The sequence below is a fragment of the Diorhabda carinulata genome, chromosome 6, assembly GCF_026250575.1.
Source record: "Diorhabda carinulata isolate Delta chromosome 6, icDioCari1.1, whole genome shotgun sequence".
Taxonomy (NCBI): Eukaryota; Metazoa; Arthropoda; class Insecta; order Coleoptera; family Chrysomelidae; genus Diorhabda; species Diorhabda carinulata.
The window spans coordinates 9,382,172-9,401,781 of record NC_079465.1 but is presented as its reverse complement, the minus strand read 5'-3'; the positions used below and the strand labels follow the sequence as shown (position 1 = coordinate 9,401,781).

The 19,610-nt window shown below is 31.2% G+C and overlaps 1 protein-coding gene across 1 annotated transcript in view; it reads right to left on the bottom strand.

The window, feature by feature from the left end:
• LOC130895276 (growth/differentiation factor 8) overlaps window positions 1–19,610 on the bottom strand; it is a 72,913-nt gene that overhangs the window by 12,866 nt on the left and 40,437 nt on the right. The window contains exon 2 of the mRNA XM_057802499.1: window positions 5,597–5,964. Within this exon, the coding sequence (XP_057658482.1) occupies window positions 5,597–5,964 (368 nt within the window). The remainder of the gene's footprint in view (window positions 1–5,596; window positions 5,965–19,610) is intronic.

Genomic DNA, 19,610 nt, shown 5'->3' with positions numbered 1-19,610 from the left:
ATCCGTTATATTAAATTCATTTTCCAATTTAGTTTTTTAAGTGTCCATTAATAGAACTGTCCTAAGTGAATAAACGCCCAGTAATACTAATTCCAAGAATATCAGCTCTAATGTTTACTTTCTCTTCGTCTCTTGCGTCTTTTGATTTTTAATATGCCAAGGTGAAACGTATCCTCATTAGTGAAGTAAATGTCATACAGAATATTTTGGTCTTCATTTACAAGAGTCGTCATAAAAAATTGATTTATACTGTAGAAAAGCTATTGAAGAAATTGTATTTGATACTACATTCAAAGTAGATTCTTTACTGTTACGTGTGATATTCCAATAAGGAAAGTACTTGAAACTTCTATTTGTGTTTTCTCATCCAAAACATGTTCATTTTTTTATGTTGGTAATGAAAACTTGAACAACCTGAATTTAGTTGGAAAACCAGCTCACATACTAACTCAAAAATAATTGTGATTACTTATTTTACAATAGGGATGTATGTTGCCAAATTGGCACCTTGTATAATGTTTAAATAATTGTTTGAATAAATGATATTGATTATGATATAATCAATTCATTCCAATAATATTGATAAATGTAAATCAAGCGTTTTGTGTAGAAAATTTTTAGATTTACAAGGAATCAAAAACAAATCTAAACGACTTATATTGAAAAGAATTTTTTTTAACCATTATAATCTGTAACTATGCAGGGTAGATGTAAGCAAGAGCATCTCATAATAATATGGAAGAAAATTTGAAAAGGTGTGCAGCTGTGTGTAAATAACAATTCAAAAACCTTCCAGAATGGGGCTGGTGTATATAAATGGCAAGGTATGAATGTAACAATTGTAGATAAATTGAAGTGTGCCGCATTAAAAAATTTAATATCATAGTGAAATCGGTGTCCAATCTCTGTGGAGATATATTCAAGTATACAGTAGCCTTGTAAAGCGAAGTAGTGTGGACTGAAGCATTATAATGAAACTAATTTTGCCGTGCCAAACTATTGTAACCATAACTTTTCTGGTGTTTTTCGTGGTCTTGGCTATTTTGGCACCGGTTTTCCTTCCCGATAACACTCCATGGATGTCGGATCATAGTGAATAATCATAATTTCATCACTCCTTACAATTGTACGATACATTTTCTTGGTTTTCTCGAAAAAGCTCTAAAAATCGCTCAAAACATTCAACTAAACTCTGCTTTTGCATTGCGATTAAAATTCGAGGCACCCACTTTGCTCTAAATTTGGTAAAATTCAAATGTAGGATCCTTAGAACGCTTCCCAGCTCCCAGACTGGGTAACCCGACCTCGGCCATCCTATAGTCAGCCAGACTTGAGAGAACTCTGGGTTTCCCGACCTCATCCATCTTATAGTCAGCCAGGCTTGGCAGAACTCTGAATAACTATATAAAGTGTTGTTCTAATATCTTATCCATAATAGATGTCTTAGCATTAATAGTGATAATTTTTTATTAATAGAATTTTTTATGCATAAAAGACAATAAAAAATAAAATGGTAAAAAATAATATCATTTCTTTATATGTGTAAATATCTAACCAATATTTTTATGTACATTGATTAGTAGAATGCATTAATAGAAATTTGTCATAAAACTATAATTTTATTAACAATATATTAAAAATCCTTGTTATAAGCAACCAGCCTGACCCTGAATTGCAGAGAAGTCTTGGGTTCATCTAGGCAAACAGGCCTGGTCCAGGCTTGCAAACCAAACGAGGGACATTGTTATCATTCCAGAGTTCCACCAAGTCTGGGCCAATAATAGCTTCCAAGCTAGGGCCAGAGCTGTAGATACTTGGCCCAAGCCTGGGCTTATACTGGGCCCATCGTAAAATCCTATAAGGGTTGTTTTGGAAATGCCGTTCTGTTTTACATTTTTTTTGTGTTTTCAGGCATCGGCATTTTTTCCACGAGTTCAATATTTACTCGAGTAGTTATGGTCACAGATGTTCCCGCACGTAATCTTTAATGATTTTCATCTCCGGCGAAAAAATTTTTTAAAATATTTATAAATTGACCATAATGGACACAAGTTACCGTAAACAGTCTTCATTATTTTTTTATTTGTGTTGGTGTTAATTCTCCTTTGGTCGGAAATTTTATAGCTCACTGAAACTAGATTTAAGACATTTTCCAAAAAACTTTACTTGAGGTAGTTCGAAGTCTACTATAATAAAGCTTGGTCAGATTTTTCACTACGTACATTGGTAAGTAAAGAGTAGTTTTACTGGAAGAATATTTGATTCATATAATTTTTCAGTTGAGAATAACATTGTGTCGTTTCTAGTATTATTGATGCTTGTATTAAATGGTCCTCGCTATATCATTATACATTTTAAGCATTAGTAGATATTTTTGTGAAAAAATATCCTTGAGAACGTAAAACTTAGAGCTAATATATATTGAGAGATTTTTAGACATATCAAGGTACATTTTTAAATTTTATAAGAAGGAAATAAAATTCACAAACAAAAGAGGTATGCTAATTATGGCCAGTTGTGTATACTACGGAGTGAAGTTGTGCGAAGACGTGTTTTAAATATCACATGTTAAGAAACTTAAATTTGGATTTTAGTAGTTGACACAATACAATTTTTTTCAAATATCGTTTTTCTCTAGGTTAAAGAAAAATCTTCATTGATCTCAATGTAATAGAAAAATACCATGAGGATTCGGAACAATGGATTAAAATACATAGCAGTCCGACAATCAGTTCGTGAATCAAATAAGTCATAAAAATTAAACCATTCTTAACATAGTTTTTTACTCACGATGCAAGAAATGCTGATTTCGGGGGGTATTTATTATTAATATTTATGATCATACGTCAGTATCAAAATGATTTGAGGACAACAATATTCCATTAGTAAAATTGGTATTAAGCAGCTCTGACTCATCGCTAAGACTATGGCATAAAATGAAAAAGAATGTTGCCCGCAATTCCTGCTAAAGCAATGGAAGAGTTGAAAGGCGCGCATCGACAAGTACGGTATGGATTCATGGTACACTACTGCCAAAAACTGTTAAATATAATTTCCAAAAGAATCGTTGCCGTTCTCAAAGCTAAAAGTAATGGTGAAGTTTCGTTAATACTATGTAAGGCTGTTTATTTCTATTATATTTTATTGATATTGTTTTTTTTTTAATAAGTTGTGAACTCTTTTGTAATATATAATATAATAATAGCAAAAATCTTGATCAAAAATAAAAAAAATTATGAGCACAATTACTTCTCCTAAAACTTCAGTATCTGCATTTTGAAATGAGTAATTTGACCAAGATATAGCTAGTATTCGTCGATGTCAAGGAGCAGACAAACTATTTTTTAAGCTACAAAATGAATGAATAGTTGGAGAAAATGGTGACCTCTATTAGTCAAACACGCGCTGTCAAAACTTGTGTATAACTTCCTACTATACCATTCACTGTTCTTTTAATGCAATTATTGATTAATTCAATTAATGATATTACTTAGTTTGCACTTTGGAAAAGTAACCTTAAATTGGTGAATATTTATGCAGATCTAAGTGTATGGTGAAGATCTGATTTTTTCCATGATATTTGCACAATAATACGAATTAATGTGAGGTATTAGTTATCTAAATATATTTGTCAAGTTATAAATAAATACACGATCTAAAATTACCTTCAGTCTCTGAAGACGATAACTTGTTAATTGAAACACGAGTCAAAGAGTGTAATTGTGAGTGTTGCTGTAGTGGTAGTGTAAACAGTGTGTTCAGTATAAATATCACTAAAGGTTCCAGAAATTCAAATTCAAATAGACGACCTATATATTCTCGAGACCATTGAATGGATTAAATATAGAAGGTGTCATACAGTTTTCTTACCTGATCAACTTAAAACTTTTAATCACAATAACTATTATTCTAAGAATAGTATACATATCTGTGACACACGTGCTTCACTACCATTGTTATTACTCGATTGGATGCATTTAATTTGCAAATAATAACCGATATAGGAACAATTAAAAAATGCAAAATACGTGTTTCTATGATTCTTTTTATTCAAGCATACATTTATCAACCAGTAAGTAACATGAACCAAATCAATTATAAAATTAACAATCTTTGAAATAAGTAGATTCCAAATTTTGATACGCATTAAAAGACAATACTACATTCCTACAATTGAATGAATCCTCACATGGTCTATGAGATGTCATGATACCATTTATGTATCCTCCAATCAAAACAATATAAAAAAAAGTTGGAAAATATGTAATTCTGGAAAGTTATTCAAGACCTTTTTAATCCACAAAATAAATCCTTGATTTATCAGAATCCAAAATTTCTACGGATCTTTATTTTAGTGAACTCAAGAAGTTTTGTGCTTACTTTCCACAGACTCTTTGTATTTTCAAATGCGTCCAACAATAGTTTTCATTTTCACTTCATACAAAACATTTAAGTTTGTTTATTTTGCTTCAGGGAACATGTAGTAGGTATGTGTAAAGATATTTTATAGATACATCGAGTACAGTTAATATTTTCATTATACTTACATCGTAATAACTGGAACCAATCCATTTATCAGAATTTGTTTCTGCTGACGATGTTGTACTGCTTAGCAGAGTTTGAAACAAAATCTTCGACAATGGAATAACGAATTGATTAAAAAGAAAAAAATTGATAAGAAAACTAGTGAAAAGAATAAGGCTGTTAACTTTATTCTGAATGGAGATGCAACAATTTAACAACTCGAAATACTAACGGGAGTCTTGTCTGGGAAGTGTCGCCTCAATGGGCATTTGAAGGCGCTAGATTTATCAGATTCTGTTGCTCAGAGAAAACTCCATCCGCATAGAATCTGACAGCTAGCACTTTTTAGAAGGATTAATAGATTAGCTGTGAACACTGAGAATCCCCAGTGTCACAGGTTGTGGTGTATATGGCACATTAATACATACATACATACATACAACTCCAAATATTTGAAAGTAGAAATAGATTGATAGAAGAAATGAACAAGTAGACATGAATGGTAGATTACAGTGAAATATCAAATTATTCAAAATATATTTTTAACTAAGAGCTAAAGATAGGTATATAATATTGCATGAATGCAACGATCCTTACTTTTAGCAACGAGCTAGATACTTACCAGGAAGGTTCAAAATAAAAAAGTATAGGGGATGAAGTACCTAAGAAATCTTCTGGAATGGAGAAATAGACAAAATATGAAGTGAATATAAGGAAGAGACTAAACGCCAATATTTAAAAAAATTGAAATTACAAAACTGAATTGGTAGCGGTGACCCTGGTAATGGATAAAAGAGCATGGGGAAACTAATCCACGTCTTAAATTCAAAACTTAATATGTATCAATATATTCTTAATATGTCTTTTCATTTGAGCTGATTGTTTTTAGAGTTTAGGAATTGAATTTAAGATAATTGGTAGTGCTAAATGATTCGGTAACCGTAGACATAACGTAATTTTTTTCTTCTTATAATATTATATAGGGAAATGAGGATATTTGCAGTATAGTTTACACAGTTGCATTTAAGATTTGTGTTTGACGCAGTATATAGCATTATGATTTGATACTCACTTTTTTTCCTTTATCCACGTTAACATCAGTAACGACCACTTTTTTCCCATTAACAGTCGCGTTCACTACGAAACCATAATTTTCACTAGGATTTTTAAACCATTCCGATACAGTTTCTGTGAAATCGATGTTTATCCATTCTCCTTTTCCGGGGGGTTGACGAAACTTCTTGCCATAGACCATATCGAAGGCCGCGGGGTCAGAATGATCAGTTATTTTGAACACTTCCAAAATAACATCTTGTGGTAGCCGCCTTTCACTGCCTTTGATAAAAACGGAGAGAGTAGAATTGCTGACTTGATATTTGGTAATACTGTCGCTAAATGAGAAATGTAGAATATCACGGCCTTTATGCCTCAGTCTTGGATCTGAAACAAGAAAAAATTTCATAGAAGAAAGTTACCATACAATTTGAGTCTGTATCTTTCCTATTTTTTTTTGAAAAAATCATTGGACTCGTGAAATAGTATTTTTAATCGTGATTTTTTACATACAATGATAATGTATACTGTGTTCCCAATTGATATAATGAAAACCATCGTTAATTTGTTTAACTGGCAACACTCATTTTGATGGCTATTTTTACATTTTTGCTTTGTTGTTATTCACATAAAATGGAAGTCTATTTGTTCTGTCTAACCTATTTTGATTAATAAAGCTCACTTTAGTGGCAATAATTAAAATAAGCACTATAATTTTCACGTGAAAACTAATATATATTATATTTGACTTGACTTTCCTTTTTCATCAAACTTCATTTCATTTTCTTTTCACTGCGAGAACAAAACAAATCAGACTGATAATTTTAATGTAGAATGCATATGTCAGTCATATGTAATTGTATACTTATTACTTGATATTTCAATTCAATTTGTGCAACTGATGTATTTAACAGAAAGCATGTTTAAAAAATCCACATAATTTCAGCTTTGATTCCCTACCAATTACAAGAAAAGTCAAATTGGATCATGTCAAGTCATTTTATAAATATAAATATCTTAAAGATAGTACAAATTCAAAATATGGTACCTGTCATTCTATCGCAAAGTAATACCACTGAAATAACTAAAATAGAAAATCAATTCAGTGATATAAAGCTTGTAATAAAATCAAGTACTCATTATCTAATTGCCCTTATTGAAGATATCAAAATTAATGTGATACTATCTGTTCAAGACAATCTTATTATCTGTAATAGGCAGATATAGAATTTAAAATAATGCTCAAAACACATAGATTTGCAAGCCCACAATCCTTTGGAGAATACTGGAAAATGATAATGATTGAATATTGCAGTTTTGTGAACAATTATGATAATGATGATGATGATGATGATGAAGCAACAATTTAAGTCAAGAACTTTCTGCTGGTAGATTTATGTTGAGTGAGGGGAGACTATCATAAACACGCCAGAAAAAATGTCAGAGGAGTAGGGTTTTTTGCATTCTTTAGAAAAATAATTGATGCTGCAATTGGCTTATCAGCATACTTTCTTCTGGAGATAGACAAAGACAAAGAATCTTGTAGGTCAAACTTCCTTACGTAAGGTTCAGGGAGCCATGATTACTGAAGGGTTGTTAGCAGATAGCAAGAAATATTTGGTTTCATTATTTCCCAAGACATGTTTATGCGTATCTAAATGCAAACGGATAGGTAGAATGGGACATATTAAATGACTCACGGTACCTCCAGGTACAATCCTTTGTGCTTCATATTAGAGGAATAATTGGAAACTGAACGTTTCAACAAAAAACAAAAATACTGAGGAACTAAGAGCAAGAATGAGAAATTAGTGTAGATTCGTTTCGCTCAAAGCAATTACAAATGTTCAAATTTAATTTCTATCGCATTCAAGATATAGTCGAATAGTTAATAGACTACATTAAAAGTATTTGTCACATTTTATTATTCTTTACTTTTTTAGTAATAAAATTTTTATATTTGATAGCCCTATACAACTTTACACACATCCATTAACACATGTAAAAAATAGTTATTGGAAATATTAGTCAATGGGTTTGCGTATTTCCAAAACAAAAAAAAAGAACCATTCAAGTGATTTGAAATGATCTCTTTATATCTTTCTCCACTTTCAATTATTGAATCATTTTATTCATATTTTATTCAATGACTTCATTTTTCAGATCTCATTCGATAGATTACTTGTTCTTCGTGTTCTTATAAGTACAATACGTACTTGGACCATTCAAACAATTCAGCGACTCTTTTATATTTTGGGTTTTTGCTTATTATGCTTATTTCGAAAGCAAGGGATCACAATTTCAAGTATAGTTAACAACATGATCAAAGACTTATTATGTTTTGGCAAATATTCAGATAAAATATCTTCAATACATATCGAATAACATTTTATTTGTTTTTCAGTTGAATTACACACCAATCGAATAATGGAAAAATAAATTTTTCGAGTGATTATTACATACTATGATATCGTAATTAGATGCTCAACACTTGTTAATTTCAATAAAGTATTAAATTGGGAAATAATTATAAAAATAACGGAAAATACAATTATTCAAAGAATGTGAAGTCTAGACAAACATTTCCATTATCAAAATGTGCGTACAATTCTATAAATCTACTCGTTACTAAATGCAATTGAAATGTTTGTAACGCAAAACTTAGTCATAATGTACAACTACTTCCTGTAACCTATTTTATTTAAATACACAACTACCACATCAACTGCTACAAGATATTAAATATGAATTTTATATTTAATATTTTGCCTTCGACTCCAAATGAAATTTATTGGAGTTGAAAATAGGAAACCCAGAAAACTAACAATATAATTTTTCAAAAATGATACAATGTAATATAGAGGAAACTAAAATCCGAAGAAATATCGTTATCGGGAAAGAGAAGGGGTGGCGGTGAGTGAAGAAGGACATTGAATGTTTTTTCACCTAGTGTTGACATGGACAGTAAGTGTGATAGGAAAAAAGCATGTAGCACTGTATTAGAAAGGCATTTCCTTTCGTTTTTATTCGAAAAAAAGCTGTGCGGAACATAAAAAATAACATACCAAAATAATATGTCATGATTAATTAGAAGATCTCAAGACAGGAAATTTGGTTTCCAGGCTACCATACTTGAGGATGGGCAAGCTATGATTCTTCTCCTCTCCTCCAAATAACAGCGACGATATTTGGTCAATAAAATAATCATATTTAGACAGAACATAGATAAACTTAATTTAATTTTTGGAGCAAACTTGACAAACGACCAGAAGAAGTCTGTAAAAGAGAATCAAAACGCACGGACAAAGATAGTGAACTCCAAGCTGCGCTTTCGTCATGATGTCAATGGTCAAGTCAATCTTCACTTCACTTTGTTTTTAAATTTGTACTTAACATGTGAAGGAGCGGGACGTGCGAGTACACTTATTCTTAAATATCATTCGATTATATTCATTTAGCCTCACAAGTTGAAAAACGGTGTCGTTAATAGGTGAACCTCAGCAGAAATGTGGGGTTAATTAAATAATTAATAAATTATCTTTTAAAATCCTTTAATCATTGGAGATATATTCATTGTTCTTTAGTGCTTTAATTCCCAAATATGAGTAAGTAATTACAATTTCCATTGTCAATCGTTATGCTTATCAATTACCAAGAACTTGGAAACCCTTCGAGGGAATCAGTGAACAGAATAATGTCATCAGCGTAATATATTGTAATGTTTTTCTTTATCGGACCAATTATTCACTCTAGCGGCTGCCTCAAATTGCTTAGCGTAATTGGTCCAAGACATCTTACCGTCAAACGTTGGAGCCTTGATACGAGTTAAACTGCCGATGTCTTTTGTTTTGAGTAGTGCTTGTATATTGCATGGTTTTATATGTTCGATCTTCTTCCCTTTTATTGGGATGTCTTTTGTTCTTAAATCTGGCATATTTTTCTCTAACTCCTCGATTTTCTCATCAATCTGATTTTTCATCATTGTCAATTCATTCTCGATATCTGATTTTATAGAGACATTTCGTTTTCAACTTCAGCGGCAATGTCGGTTTTCAATGATAAAACTTGTCGTTCTTCATGATCGATATTAGTTGTTATATCGTTCTTTATAGTCGAAATATCGTCCTTCATGTTCGATATATTGAGAGAAATATCGTTTTTCAGAGTCGAAATTTTCTCGTCCATTTTAGTAGAAATATCGTTCTTGTATTCAGAAAATGACGAGATTAGGACGGAAGACTTGTCTTTGAATAGATAAGTTTCCGGATCAAACCCGTCACACACCAGTGCCCATTTGAGTCTTTCTACTAATTCGTTCTTCTTACCGGCCATTTCAAGCGATTCTTTACTTCGGCTTACAGTCCCGCCACTTTCAGGTCACTTATTCTCTTCGCCATATTTATATCCCTTCTTATTCACAATACTCTACACCTGACACAAATGTAATGTTTTTCTTATTTATTTATACGATCTCTATTCGTGGAGTGAATTATTATACCTACACAGTCTCTTACGTTCAAAATTTATTTAAACACTCCACTTAACTAACTTATTATAATTCACACTTAACACACTCAACTAACTGAAATAATTTATTTAAATTCTTCAATTACTTTCTATATCGGTCTTTTATATATTTCAAAAGAATTTTAAGTTTTAGAAACAAAACAAATAAATAAATAAACCTTCCTAGAAATTATTCAAAAGAAACAATGTAAATAAACCACCTGCTATAATAAAAAGTTTTATGAAAAAATGAACATAAATTTTAGAATTTAACTTAATTCATACAGAACCGGCTCCAGGGCGGAAACGCGTATGTAACATTTTATTGTTGAACCTCTATCCATTAACTAATACTCCGTCTTCGTAATATATATATATATATATATATATATATATATATATATATATATATATATATATATATAAGCCACTGGATCTTTTCAATAGAAAACAGAAAAATATCATGCAAAACAAGGCGGTTCTGGGATGAATGACGATATCGGACAAATACGAGAGTTGTTATGTACTCAAGTTTTGAGGTAGACACAAAAAAACAAATATTTGGATATGGCTATTGTTTTTCAAAATATCCTCCATCAAGATCAATATACTTGTGCATGCGTTTGAATCAATTGTCGAAGCATTTTTTCCATTCCATTTAATGTACCTCCAAAACGTTGACCTCGCATTTTATTGTTGAACCGCAGGAATTAGAAATCATTGGGTGCCAATCAAAGACTATATGATGACCCATCAATTCCGATGCTTTGACTGTTCAAAAATGTTTTTGTTGGAACTAGTGTGTGAGAGCTTCGTCTTCTGCGATTGGTTTACCTGATATTTCAAATACTTCTTGTAAACAAATGCTGGTGTACCATTTAGAATTGACCATTCTACCATGACCAGTTATTCAGAAAAAAACTGGCTACCATTGCTTCGTAGTGCTTCGTGTGTGAACAACTTTTGTTGGATTTGGTTTGTCTTGACGATTGCTGTTTATTTTCGGCTTCTTATGCATAGATCCATGTTTCGTCGCCTATCTTATGAAGCACCACATTTCTTGTCACACGACACGGGCTTATTGAGTGATTGATCTTTCCGAAAGTCAAATGTTCATGCAATATTGAGATTGTATGCAAGTGGAACTTATGGCCAAGTATGCCTCAATCTCACGATATGTCACATGACGATCTTGCAATATCAGTTTACGTACGATGTTTTCTGGCACAAAAGCCGATTTTGGACGAAATTCATCCGGTAGCAAAATGCGACCACGATTTAATTTGAAAAACCAGCGATACACTCTCTCACCCTAGAGAGTGCTTCATTACTAAAAGTCGAAGAGAGTTGATCGGCACTACTATTGGTTTAATCCACATCTAAACTCATAGAAAATTATCGCCTGAATCTATTTTTTGACATTCTAAGTACATTTACCATTAAATATGTTACACTTTATGATGGAAATGTTAGATTTAACATAATCACATCAGTGTTGCGATATCTCCAAACTTGAGTAGCAGCCCTCGTATAAAGTGAAACGCGAACATATGAGGGAACTGGCAAATATGCACTCTCTGTTTCTGTTTCCCTATAACTGTTTGATATTGAAATAAGTACTGAACGTATTTTGTGCGCACATCTTGTTTCCTCTACGGCAATTAAATGAAAGTTCCTCTAATAGTTTTGACATGTCTATTCTCATCCCCGGTATTTATATTTCTACATAATTGGTGGTAATATGTCAACGAAAACAACCAAAACATATTTTCCGATTCTTACAGCAGATGGTGTTAATGGCGATATATCAAGAGCTATATTTGGATGCATGTCTCACAGTTATTATTTAAGGTAATCCCTATTTTATCTTTTTCCACTATAAAAAAGAATATTACTCATCATACAGAGAAATTTGTGCTGTTTTCATTAAAGATGTTTATATTGTATAACTTTTCTGTGTTGGAAATTTGGCTGTGAAAGATTTGTCTTGCTTCGGCACTCTTCTAACTGAAAAAGCTGATGACATTCCACAACTAATCAAGAGAGACTGGCTATGCAATCATGATACTACCCAAAAATAGCTTGAGATCGAAGATGATAATGGCACTCATGTACTCGATTAATATCGATTTTATGTGAGAATCGTAAATACTATTTATATGATCTAATACTTTTTAATTCCACAATCTTGCTCATACACTTTTTGTTCATTTTCATAATAAATTACATTAAATCAATCGATAAATTCATATTAACTTCAGAAATTTGTTGGTTTTCCAAGTTTAATGACAATAAGTCCACATCAAAATTTTTAAAATCTTCAGTTTTGAGTTTTTCGTCGTGATAGATAACAGCATCGATGTTTTTTAATTCCTCTTAGTTCCAACATATGTCTGTAGACATACAATTGTACGATACTTAGATATCAAATTTAAAACAATACACTCATCTATATGAGCATAATTCAAACATATATCGCTCAAAAATAATACGCATTTCTACTCCGCCGTTGTCCAAACCAAATAATATCCTTTGCTGCCAATAGGTTGTTCACGAGAGGCTTACTTATACCTTAATGAAGATTTCTAAGGCGAGCCTGTCTTAGAAGTATTGAGACCAAAAAAAATGAAGATTATTTCAACCATGTCCTGGTCTTCGCTGCCACCTCGTCATTCAAGCGATGCTTTCTTCCACGGTCACCGGTCGTTGACTAATAAACCGAACAGAGACAACTATTTCTATTTTCCTCTGCTTGATGACACAACTAATTAAGATTTGTGAGAATGGACGACTATAAGACTGTTAATTATATTGTTGTTTAATTATCAAGGTAAAGAAAGGATACTCAGGCTACTAATACAAGGACGATGCAAAAGAAAAGACATTTTACCGATATTTAAAAGTCGAAAATTAGAAAGACTTTATCAGTGATTTCATGATTAACCCCTACACTCATGATGGAGCCAATAGCTTCAACAGATAAGTTCACTATCTCTAGACATTTATGTGTTTATTTTTAGTAATTTTTATGTACCAAGGCTTCAGTGAAACTCTTATCCAAAAAAACTGACAATTTTTATTTCTCTTTGACATTCAACAACCTACTGTTTTCTCAATAAGAGAACACATACTTTACTTCAATAATGCTCACTAAGTCTGAGCCCACATATGCACAGTCCTAATTCAAATACAAAATTAATTTCATACTCCATCTCAATTTCACATTGTTAATAAAATAAAATAGTAAACATAGTTTAAAATATATACATCCAAATTTTTAGTGAGCGTTCAACTTTTTTGTAATATCGTCTCCCTATCCCTTCTTTATACCCTCTTCATAGTTTTTCGGGTCATTCTCTGCGAAAAGACAGTAAGTAGAATATACGTGAAAATCATTAAAATAGTTCGGTACCTCTCGTTTTTTTGTATATATGTATGCCTTCCTTCCCTATCCGTTGAAGAAACTTTGATCAATTCTTCTATCTGAATCTTATCTTCCAAAGCTGATTCTTCTTTACCGTCACGACTCATCAAAATTTAATCTCGCGAAATATTGATTTTATTTATTCTCTGGGTCCCAATCCAGCTCCAGCGTATCCTACCTCCTACCTTCTCTTCATCTCGGTTCCAATTTATTCCTTTTAGGTGATCGCACATGCAATACTTCAGATCCAGAAACTCTTTAACTGCTACAAATAATTCTAGCTATAGTATATCTCAGTAGTGGTTGTATCATTTAATGCAACTATTGAAGACCGGTTTTTAGGCTACAGTACGAATCGTCTCTCCCATAAATATATAGGCAAATTACTATCGACAAACATTGTTCTGAGCTTATTCAATAAAATGAGGTTTAGCCTCTCCTAGCCCCACACTGTTCAGATGTATAGCTTACGGTAAATATCACACAAGTTTGAAAAATTCTTTAGCTTGTTAGATCTCAAAGTCTCCACCTCTATCTGACCTTATTCTTGATAGATACAATCTTTCGTTTCTTATTATTTTAAAAAACTCCATCAGCACATCAGCCTCTGATTTCTCTCTTAGCAAATAGATTATGATAAAATGCGAAAAACCGTCCAAAATTGACAAATATTATCAATCGACATCTAATGCCTTCTCATTAACAGGTCCTCAAATGTCAGTATAAATTAACTCACCCATTCGTGAAGATCTGGGATAGCAGTCTCTGAAGACAATAACTTGGTTATCGAAACGCGCATCAGACAGTGTAATCGTGAATGGTGATGTAAATAGTGTATTCAGTATCTATTTTGGAGTAATATTCGTTTCTTAAAGCTTTCTACGCTTTTAAATTGCCTTAATTTTTTTTGTTTGATCTACTAATTATGATGAATAGGGATGAGAATAAGAATATTAAGAAAGGGTATCGAGGATATTCTGTGTTTGTCACACAGTTGAGTAATCCAACTCCACACAGACAAAAGAATGTATACTAAAAAAACTTCACATCAACATGTTTTTTTTTAAAAAAGTGCATGATTCTGTCTCGAAGAGATAGCACAAATTTGTCATTATTGCCTTAGAGAATATGTTTTCAAATGTAGCGACGTATTAAGAAAAAAGTGTATCAGTCATAATTAATATGTCAGAGGTCAAATTTTAATCAACTATAAATACAGTTTAATCACTTATAACAATTACATGTGATATTATTAAAGCATTTTAATAATTAAAATAGATATGGAGGTCATAACGTATTATTTATGTTACGGTTACTAACATTGTATTTATTTATTAGTAACAAAATGAATGTCAACAATATTATTTTCCACTTACGAAGGATTTAAACGCAAAAAATTAGCAGTCATTTCTATAAAAATAACTGGTTTTCAAAGAATACATTGATATCTTCTGGAAATAAAACTTTATCAAAAATTTGTCTGTCTTGTGTTATAAACAAGTAAAAGTCGAAAATATCAAACGGTATATGCGATAGTTGCGAATGTTTGCATGAAAGAAATGTATAATCAAACGCTTCAATTTGAGACTAAAAATAATTTTGTGTGAACAAGTGTTGATGTTTTTATTAAATTATTCGTATTACATATAGAATGGAAAATTATATTAAATTATAAAAATTAAAAAAATTAGAACTTGAATTTGAAACTGGAACTCGATATTTTAGGTCGTAATCAGACGAAAAAAATATATAAACATGTTTGCTTTTGAATACCGATTGGACGATATTTTTCAAAATTTTTGATTGAATATCAAACCCTTCAAATAACCATATTTTTACTGTCAAAGTAACTTCCAAAAAGTTATTTTATATTAATATAAACCTCAATAGACCTCATGTTGTGTTTAAATATATCAATATGGATAATTCAGCATTTGTACTTTCAATGGCATTTTGCAGCACATGATCTTGAAAATGTTTAGTACATTCTAAACTAAATTTTCGTAGTTTTCACGTGTGTTATGTCGAAACTACTGTCTTAAAACTAATTCGACTCGACATCGTTGGAAATTTTTTATCGGCGAAAATGTGTCTAATTTTCGGAACAATAAAAACTTCCTGAGTGCCATCTATGTAAACATATAAATTCTACTCTGATCGCAGGGGATTTTTGAATGTATTTTACAAAACCAAATTCTATACCGTCAAAAAATAATTCATTTTCGCTTCTGTGCATAAGTTTCGGGTTATTATTTGTATTCTATTCTCAAATAAACAAATATATATTTTTTTCTTCGATAGCAATGAACTGAAGTCATTTGAGACCAATCTACTATCTCTGGCTCTATTACTGATTTCAAAAAACAGAAAAAATTTTGATTTGATTTTCTATCTCTACTGATCTACTCTCATCTCATTGCAAGAATCTATTTTTATTCTAAAACCGGAATTGAGACATTACTGACGAGTCCATTTATTCACGTTTGAATCGACAATCTACTTTATTGTCAACTAGAGAGATAGGCCTTTAAATCGTACGTTAGAATTTAAGTTATTTCCTTCCATATCTGGATTAGTATGGTGTGGAAAATCTTTTTATTATAATAATAATTCACATAATTTTTCATTAGCTCTAGACGAGACTGAGAAGTCTTTTACAAAATAAATGCAAACCATTTGAAAAGAGAAGATAAAATATTGAGAATTTCTTTATAATTCAATACTTTGTTGAATGGCTCAATTATTTTTATTTAAATTAAACGAGGTGCGAGTCAAGGTTTTGTATATATATATATATATATATATATATATATATATATATATATATATATATATATATATAACGTTGTAGCATTTCTAATTTCTTACTTTTCAAAAGTTATCTGTTCATTAGAAGAATTGTCAATTTGAGTTATATTTTCACAAAGAAATCGTACAAACCATTTTCTCATAATTCATAGTTGACCATGTAAATTGCGTATTTTAAAATATACAGCCATCATCGCATACGCATGTAATCTCATGTTTAACATGCATGTTGGTAACATGCAAACCCACTTATTAACTAGTTTATCTGATGATGTTAATTCAGTTAGAGACCTATCGACTTCCTAGCGGAAATTTTGTTGTTTCATTGTTTCGCGTGGTTTGTCATCTTTACTTTTTTCTTGAGGTCGTCTTTGTCGTGGGTTGTAACAGTCGATAATTATAAGGGTTGTAATGTGTTATTTATAGAGTTAGGAAGGGTTGAATGCAACTTTACGGTAACACAAATATATTCATGTATTTTCTACTACCGATAAAATAGAAATGAAACCGTTGAAGGATATATGAAAAGGGTTAAAAATATTATGAAAGTAGGTGAAAAAAATATGAAGTGAGAGAAGAAACGGCATTAGCAAATACATCAATGATTAATAAGTGAAAACATCTGTTTTTTCAGTTCTTTGTGCATACAGGGTGAGTCCTGAGGAATTTTATCGTTAATAGATTTTCTATGATTTCAGTGTTTTTTATATCATAGTATATAGTTTGATTTGCACATTATATATCGCCTTTTTTCGATTTCAAGAAACACCGAAAAAAGTTTATTTCTAGATGAGATGTGATTTTTGAAAAAGAATAGAAATTTTGTAAAGAATTGATGAATATTGATGATGAATCATTACACATCAATGTTTTTTAGCCAAATTTGGATTCATCCGGGGTACAGCATTAACACCGACAGTGAAGGTTGTTTAGAAGAAGAATAAAGATAATGAGTGGTCAAAAATATATAACAACTCCAAACAAAAGAATGATTGCTCTATAAAATACATTCTCCACAATAAAGTACTGGTTATTACTATAATTACTAGTTAGAGCTCTTTGCAACAATTTTGGGAGTTCCTCTCATCTTTCTTTATTCATAGCAACAACTTTCAAATGAGTGAGTTTGGTTAAAATCAAATCATTCTCTCAAAATACTCTCTCAAAGTTTTTCTTATTTATTGTTTTTGATATTTTACTTGAAGGTGTCTTCTCGAACACTCAGAAAAAAGCATTAATAGGTCCTATTCCAAAGACTGGCAATTCTCTCTCACTTGGTGGAAATTTCCAACTCATTTCTTAACTCCACACCGTCAATATTTCATTGAGGAAGATCAGTGATACTAATTTGTTTAAATATGTTGAGTATATTCTAGCATATTTGGATTTTTATGTTTTATGTGTTTTATTACCCATCATAAAATAAATAAAATAAACAATCTCAATACTAATTACTTGCTATGAAATTATTTTTGTGTTGTAATTTTTCTCCATCTCGGAAAACATTTTGTTGTTGTGATTGATCTATTGTCAAGAAACTAGGTGCCTATTTGGGAAGAGGATTCTTTATTCTTAGACCCGCATGTCAAATAATGAGATATCTACTACCACTCGGTGCTGGTACGACCACTTTGGCTGTTGGACCAGGAGAAGAATAATCATAATACTTTTAATGGCAAGCCTTTGTTTCCGAACAATGATCAATCAGTATAAAAAACTTCTCATAAACGAAATGAATGAATGAAACTATCATTTGTGAGGATCTATACCAATGAGACTGGGAACTTATTGATTGATAACTTATGAGAGAAATATATTATATACCTTTCCTTAATAAACAAAAAATTGGTTCAATATTTTTTCTTAGTTCTATCTTTAAAGTATACTTTGTAATTAATTTCATTTTGGCTAGCTTTTCAAAAGAACAAAATATTGAGATACTTTACTTTACTAGAAAGTTTCTTTTCATAACAGTCGTTGAACTTTTGAATGAATTTTTGAGTGAAGCTTTGAGAATAATAAATATTTGTTTCAGTGTATATTAACCATTTATAATATGTCCGTGAACCTGCACCGTTCAATAAAAATTATAACCGCAAAAATAAACTCATTGTGTTGTGTTTTTCTAAACAGTACAAAACAACACTTAAAGAGCCATAAGGTCGGTGCAATGTGCTCCAACGAGACTTCGAATGTCTTATACAATGGGTGCATTACCCAAAATCCATTCACATCCTGCTGAAAGTATGTCCTTTTGTAATTGCATAATAGTTTTATTTTTTTCGAATGGCGTTATGACCTTTTTGCAATTGAATGTGATATTGTATGAAACGGATGTAGCTCTTATTTGATTATTTTCATCAGGAAGAAATACTGTTACATCGTAGTATTTTCAAGAAAAGGAAGTGTGTAAGAAATGCTTCTATTTTGTAGGTCAGTCAGGCAGTCAATGAATATTATTACAATGGATAATTATCTATTTGAAAGATAAAAAATTGATTTCTATTTGTGGTATTGAGCGAAAATTAAATAATTTAATGAATTCTGGAATTAATATTCCATCCTGTTCAGTTAAGCTCATTTGTTTCTTCAATAAATTCTTTAAAATCGAATTTATTCCAACTTCCCTCCACGTCCGTCTCATACACTAGATTTAACTCCATACTACATCGAGCTTTCACGAAAGAATAATATATGATAGAAGAGAAGCCTGTTAACATAATTTTTGACGTTTATAAGGCTTACCTCAAAGTGCCTTACTAATCAAAGAGATTAATTCAATCATTCGTTTCTTTTACCATGTCTTCGTACGCATTAGAGATGTTTTTTTTGTCAGTAAAATGTAACACTAAAGCCATCTTTTACGAAATTTCGCGTGAAACTTGGACAAACTTCAGCTGAAACTTTCAATTTATTGGAAGAAGTATTTAGCTACGAATGTTAATTCAGTATACGCATTTTGAATGATTTAAGCGATCTCAAGGTTGCCGAGTTATAAGAATGGGTTTACAATATTGGAAAAATCAGTAACTTCATTCGATCTGACTGTCGGTTAAGTATTCGTGCTGTTTCTAAAACTGTTGAAACTCATAAAGAATAGTACGGCAGAATGTGCATAATAACTTTAACGTTAGTTTTCAGAATCAAAATTAGCTCGTGCAATATGATTCAATTAACTTAATGCAAAAGATGTAAATTTTACAGATGATTGGACATGGAGATAAGACAAGAACGAAAAAAGAAGTTAAACATTTAATCAGAGAAAAGCACCAGCCATGTCGCCAAGTACTGTAAG